We start from the raw sequence: 6,036 nt of genomic DNA, 5'->3' as shown, positions 1-6,036 counted from the left end.
CGGGTATGTCAAATCAGTGTTCTTAAAGCAGCACACACCTGCCTCTCTTCTCTCTATCACTCCACTGCCATTCTCTTCTTTTTTTTTCCTTAAGTACTCACCTGTATTGTGCAGAGCCAAGAAAACAGAGGATCCAACATGATAATATCACAATGACTTTTGAATCACGTTTTTACAGCCAATGACCAAATAATCTTAGTTTTTCACCAGGAAAAAGCTTACTTGATTGTTGGTTTATGTGGTCATATGCATTCATGGGAAATGTTTTTGGGTGCTCTAAAGAACAATTCGGAGTGGAGGTACGGTAAATGCTTTCAGCGAAATCAGATAAGTATATTTTATCATTAGGAGGTATATATTTTCTCAATAGATTTCACCGATAACATAATAATAATAAAAAAAAGAATGGAGAGGAAGCTGAAGGTGAAAGCTCAATTACGTTATTTTTTTTTTCTTTATTTAAGCAACAAACACTCAGTTACGTTTGATATGCTTCTAAACTACATTGATGGGTACAAACGCTTCTGAGTAAAGCTCGGCATTGTGTTGGAACTCGATGTAGCCAGTCACTAACACCTTGATCCGTATCAACGTCGAGATGGAGAACGGTAGTGGCTGCGCTAAGTACGACGATCCATCTACCAGCTCCACCTGAAAATTTTGGTATTTCATTAAGAATCTCAAACAGTAAACACAAAGCAAAATTAAAGGATTTTTACGGCAGCGAGAGGAAGAAAAGTCGTACCTTTCCTGCGTCTTGCCAAGTAATGCCCGTGAGAGCGCTGCAAGTGGCGAACATCGCCCATCAGCTCGCATTCTTGAATCTCTGAATTCCGAACACCTCACTGTACGGCTGAAACGGCGTCGATTTGGGGACGCCACTTCCGTACAGGTTTCGATCACGTCGCTGGCTAAGTTCTAAGCCAGATTCTGGTCTAATGAATCTATATCGATCAGGAGATACTCTGCCGTTTAGGTAAACCAAAAGTATCAAACCCGGTCTGAAGCCACATATACTTTTTAAACGTGTTAAACCCGGACAGTGATATACCTTGGAGAAGTGTCGATTGTACATAGCAAGAATCATTAGAACGTGGTCAAGTTAAGTAGTATGAGTAGTTAATAATAGTATGAGATATGAGATGGAAGATAAGAAAACGTATCTTTTCATCAAGTAGGAGCATGTCAACCCCATGAGCCCTCCTCCCTCTTTGAGATTGGTTTGGTTGCTGATTGAAAAGCACGACCTGACTTCAGATCCGAAAACATGACTGGAGAGGACACCTTTATTGCAATCTCTGTTTGTAAGGACGGAGTATAATGAAGAGGATGAAGCAGGGCTATTTGGAGAAGTCTTTATCACTTATTTATAGTATCAAACATTAGGGGTTTTCGAAGCGGTGGTGAGAAAGAATAATTAAACTCTACGTAGTGGGAGAAGCTTAATGACATATTTCAATGAGGATTACAGTAATTATACAGACGTTTACACATCTGCTGTGTAAAATAGGGCAACGGAGAAGACAAAAGGTTAGAAGAGTCGGGTGGGTCAAAAGTGGGCTGGAAAGAAAATAACAGAGGTTGGTTTATATGTTTCTCTGACCCAATTTGATGGTTTCATTTTTGTAAACGAAAACGTAGAGATTTATAAAGAGACATGTGTCATTGTTTGTCCCTTGCCTATTCTTCTTTTTTAAACGATTGGGCTTATGGGCCAAATCTCATTCACGGATCAAGAATAAAAAAATCCGATTAAGATCGATTTGACGTGTCACAAAATCTGTCTCTGATTGGTCAGAATAAAAAATCTGACGTGGACAGCTTCTTTGCTCTTTATATGCTGTTTTTAGTATTGTGATAACTTTTTGTTTAATGACTATATATATACAAAAATGGTCAAAAAAGAATTTTATATAAAGGAAAAAATAAAAAGATTTTGAACACGTATCCTTTTATATTTATGTCTTCGTAACAGTCTTATCTTATAATTGTATTTTGGGGTTTTCTTACATGTTCATTTATTTTTTTTACATATTATATATTTTTGTTTATTTATTTCTGTCTTCACCATCTTTAAACGGCTGTTTCTCTTCACCCCTTGCCTCTTGATAAGGATTAAGTCTAGATTTTCTTATAGTCTAATTGCAAGTTCAATAGTTGTTGTAATATAAGAGAGGTGTCGATCCAACCAAAGATGAATCTAATCACTAAGAATGAAAAACCATCACTTGATCGAAGCAAATAAGAGTCATTGTGATTAATTTACTAATCAATAACTCAAACAAGATCCAATTCAAATGAAATCAGCTCGGACTACTCAAGAATAAGCAAGTTTTCAATCAAGTATAAGTATGAACCTATGGGTATAAGGAAATTGATATAAAGCAATAATATTCCAAGTCAGAGTGTAAAGCAAACAATCAATAAGCTTCCATAGATCTATAACACTTAGATTGATTCATTTACATGATAGAAACTTCTATTTAATGAAGTATTAAACATTAAATCACACTTTGGTTTAATACAATCAAACATGCTATACCCAGATTATTATTATTGGGAACTTTTAAACCTTTCGGCTTTTTGTGTAAAGTAACTAGAAAAGGAAACGGAATAAATAATTAATTGAATTGGGCCTTTTGGGCTAGGAAAGGGAAAGGAATAACTTTAAAAAGAAACACGTGGCAAAGAGAAAGAGAATCTTTCGCGAGAGAAGTCTTTTGATTCCTCTCTCTCTCTTATAGAATCATCATCACAAACAAACTACTCATCAGTTCTCTGTTTTGTCTTCCGTCTCCAGATTTCTCTCAGATTCCGACCCAAAATCAACTCGTCGCTGCTTTTGTCTTTGGTGTTTGTAGGAATGATAACGCGGATCCTCTCCGATCTCATGGATATGCCAACGGCGGTTGCTGCCGGTGAATCGGTACTGGGTACAATCAAGATCGCTGTGATGCCAATAGCTAAAGTGTTCACCATGTGCTTCTTGGGTCTTCTCATTGCCTCCAAATACGTCAACATCTTGCCTCCCTCCGGAAGAAAACTCTTGAACGGGGTAAACCTTTCTTTCTTTGATTTCATCTCCAGTGTTTGCTTCTCTGTCTCAACAAGTGTGTGTCATGTTCCGTAATATTACAGTTGGTCTTCACGCTTCTGCTTCCATGCTTGATCTTTTCCCAGCTCGGACAAGCCGTCACTCTCCACAAGATGCTTCAATGGTTTTGTTGCTTTTCCTCAAGTCTCTTTCTATAGGGTCCATTAAAGGCATATTCTTATGATTTTTATTCTTTTGATTTGTTTCAGGTGGTTCATTCCGGTTAACGTTGTTCTTGGTACAATCTCAGGATCGTTAATAGGCTTCCTTGTTGCTACCATTATTCGGCCTCCTTACCCTTATTTCAAGTTTACAATCATACAAATCGGAGTTGGTTAGAACCCTTTTCTTGTCTGTGTCTGCTCTGTCCTCTGTGGCTTGTAATCTCAGTTTTATCTGTCTTTTGTTTTCAGGTAACATTGGCAATGTCCCTCTTGTGTTACTAGCGGCTCTATGTAGGGACAAATCCAACCCTTTTGGTGACTCTGAAAAATGTAGCATTGATGGCACTGCCTATATCTCTTTTGGTCAATGGGTACGCTTTTCAACATGTAGCATTCATGTCACTTTCCATGATCATTCAGAGGCTGGTTAATAAACTATTAATTTTAGGTTGGTGCCATCATCCTCTACACATATGTGTACCAGATGTTCACTCCTCCCCCTGAAGGTTTCGGTGGTGAAGAAGAAAATCTACCTTTGAAAAACGTACAAGTAGATGCTGCTTCTCCAGAGCAAGTCCCCTTGCTTACTCAGAACCATCCCAAGGACACTCTGCCCGCTCAAGCTCGCCTCCCTGTAGGAAGAGTGGATTCAAAGATTACACAGATCTTTGTTTACCTCTATGAGAAGTTGAAACTAAAGCAAATCATCCAACCTGCAATAATTTCTTCTGTAAGTATCTCTCGCCTGTACTATTCTGACAATCTGATGAAACAAGAGACCTTGCAATTACATTTACTATGTAACTAAAAAAGACAAGTTTTATTTGTTTTCTTCCAGATTCTTGCCATGATACTTGGTGCAATACCTTTCACAAAGAAGTTGATATTCACAAACAATTCACCTCTTTTCTTCTTCACAGACAGTTGCATGATTCTTGGGTAAGTACAGTACTCTTTATTTGTCTTCTTTGTTTGTGCAGGATTCGGTTGATTAGAATGATGAACGTAGGAATGGGATGGCTAAAGACGCTTTTATTAGAATCAAACAAGAGGTTACAAGATTGACGGGAAACAAGGAGACAAGATCAAAGGTTTAAGCAACATGATCAAAGAGATGATTAGGAAAACCCTAGATCTAGCCGCTTCTGTGTGTTGTCCAAAAGTCCTCCTTTTCGTTGTCTCCTCATCCGCTCTTATAGTGTCCTCGTCCGTGATGCCCTAATCGTGTCGTCCTTTGGGCCCTGTCGTTAAAGGCCGAGTATGCGGACCTTGGTACTGTTCTTTATAAGCCGAGCGTATTTAGTCGGCTTAGCTGATCGGCTAAAAGTACTCTGGTGCCGGCCCAGTGGAAGAAAACTGGCACAGAAAGCCCTAGTCACAGAGAAAACGGTCGGACAACCGCTCAATTGAGAAAGAAAACCGTCACCACGATGGATCTTGAGAATCGCCGAAAAAATCGCCATCCCACGCTTTGTAGAGAATAATTATTTATTATTTAGAATTTCTTGTTAATCAAAAAAATCGGAGGCACGTTTTACTCGGTAGGCGAATTGCCCCGATATAAGAGCTCAAGCTTATCTCATCGGTTTACGTTAGAAAACCGGTTTAGACCGAAATCGGAGATTAATTTCGGTCTGGCATCTCGATTAGAGATCGGTTTGAACGAGAAACTGAACCGTCGAAAGTAAGCCTTTAGGTATTTAGGCGGCCTTTGGGTATTTAGGCGACCTTTGAGGCCCATTTAGGTTTCTGTAGACCTAATGATTGCGCTTCGGAGGATGTGCCCTTGTTTTTGCTATAAATAGGCTCCTCCCTTTCGCTTTCGTCATTCTTCTCTGCAAGTTCAGGTATTCCGCTTTCTCTCCCTTCTCTCTACTTTTACTTTCTTTCTCTAGGTACGTTTCTCCTCACACAGGCTTGTCGGTATCGTCCGGCGGTTGTAGTCGTCCCCTAAATCCAGGATCATGCCTCTGAGAGGTCGTTTGTCGCGAGAAGAAAAAGGGAAGGGCGTCGCAGATTCTCCGAGTCCGACCAGAGATGAACGGGTAGCTGACAGCCCGCTGGATGATTTCGACTTGATGACACTCTTCGGGATTTAGACAGTATGACCCTATCTCAACGCATTTTGGTCGCTGATGCTCATAAGATGATCCGTGACGAACGCGCGGATCGCGTTGAAGTCGGGAGCAGTGATGTGAGCGGTAGCGGCTCTGAAGCGTCTAGCCAAGCCTCAAGGTCTTTGAGACGAGCTAGTCGGGAGATTCCTTTCGACCAGATAGACTGCCGACCCACGATCTATCATCCTGGTGGGATCTTCGAAGAACTCGGCCCACTCCCGTCCGAATTGCTTCGTGACCCGCGGGCTCAGTCATGGAGGAATGTCTTCGATTCTTGCTCCTCCCACAAGACGGTTAGGGATTTATTGAGGTGAAGTGGAGGTGCCGGCGTTACATACATCATTCCTTCCAAAGGACAGCGTCCTTGGTCGCCTCCGATTGGCTATCAGTGTGTCTATGAGTCTTATTTTGGAGACCATACGAAGCTCTGGTTTCCAATTCCCCGACTGATCACGTCGTACGCATTCCGTCGGGACATCGCCATCTGTCAGTTGCTTAACGGGTCGCTCTGCATCGCGGTTATGCTAATGGTGATGGTAGCGGAGATAGATGTTTCGATGAGTGTGAGAGTATTCGAAGAGTTAACTTTTACGAAGGCGGAGCCACATGGAATATTTTCAGTGAAGATGCGCTCGAGCTACAACGTCTTGTCAGGGCACCC

General features: G+C 40.9%; 1 protein-coding gene across 1 annotated transcript in view; it reads left to right on the top strand.

Annotated features, from left to right (window-relative positions):
- Positions 1 to 2,728: 2,728 nt before the first annotated feature.
- The window catches only part of LOC106295862, a 13,492-nt gene continuing 10,184 nt past the window's right edge, over positions 2,729 to 6,036 (top strand). Inside the window, exons 1-6 of the mRNA XM_013731855.1 lie at positions 2,729 to 3,055; positions 3,139 to 3,218; positions 3,304 to 3,428; positions 3,508 to 3,629; positions 3,707 to 3,988; positions 4,097 to 4,197. Coding sequence (XP_013587309.1) covers positions 2,864 to 3,055; positions 3,139 to 3,218; positions 3,304 to 3,428; positions 3,508 to 3,629; positions 3,707 to 3,988; positions 4,097 to 4,197 — 902 coding nt within the window. The 5' untranslated portion in view covers positions 2,729 to 2,863. The remainder of the gene's footprint in view (positions 3,056 to 3,138; positions 3,219 to 3,303; positions 3,429 to 3,507; positions 3,630 to 3,706; positions 3,989 to 4,096; positions 4,198 to 6,036) is intronic.

This window comes from Brassica oleracea, chromosome C5 (genome assembly GCF_000695525.1).
Source record: "Brassica oleracea var. oleracea cultivar TO1000 chromosome C5, BOL, whole genome shotgun sequence".
NCBI classification, from domain to species: domain Eukaryota; kingdom Viridiplantae; phylum Streptophyta; class Magnoliopsida; order Brassicales; family Brassicaceae; genus Brassica; species Brassica oleracea.
Note: the sequence above shows the minus strand (reverse complement) of the source record. Positions and strands in the feature narration are given on the sequence as shown.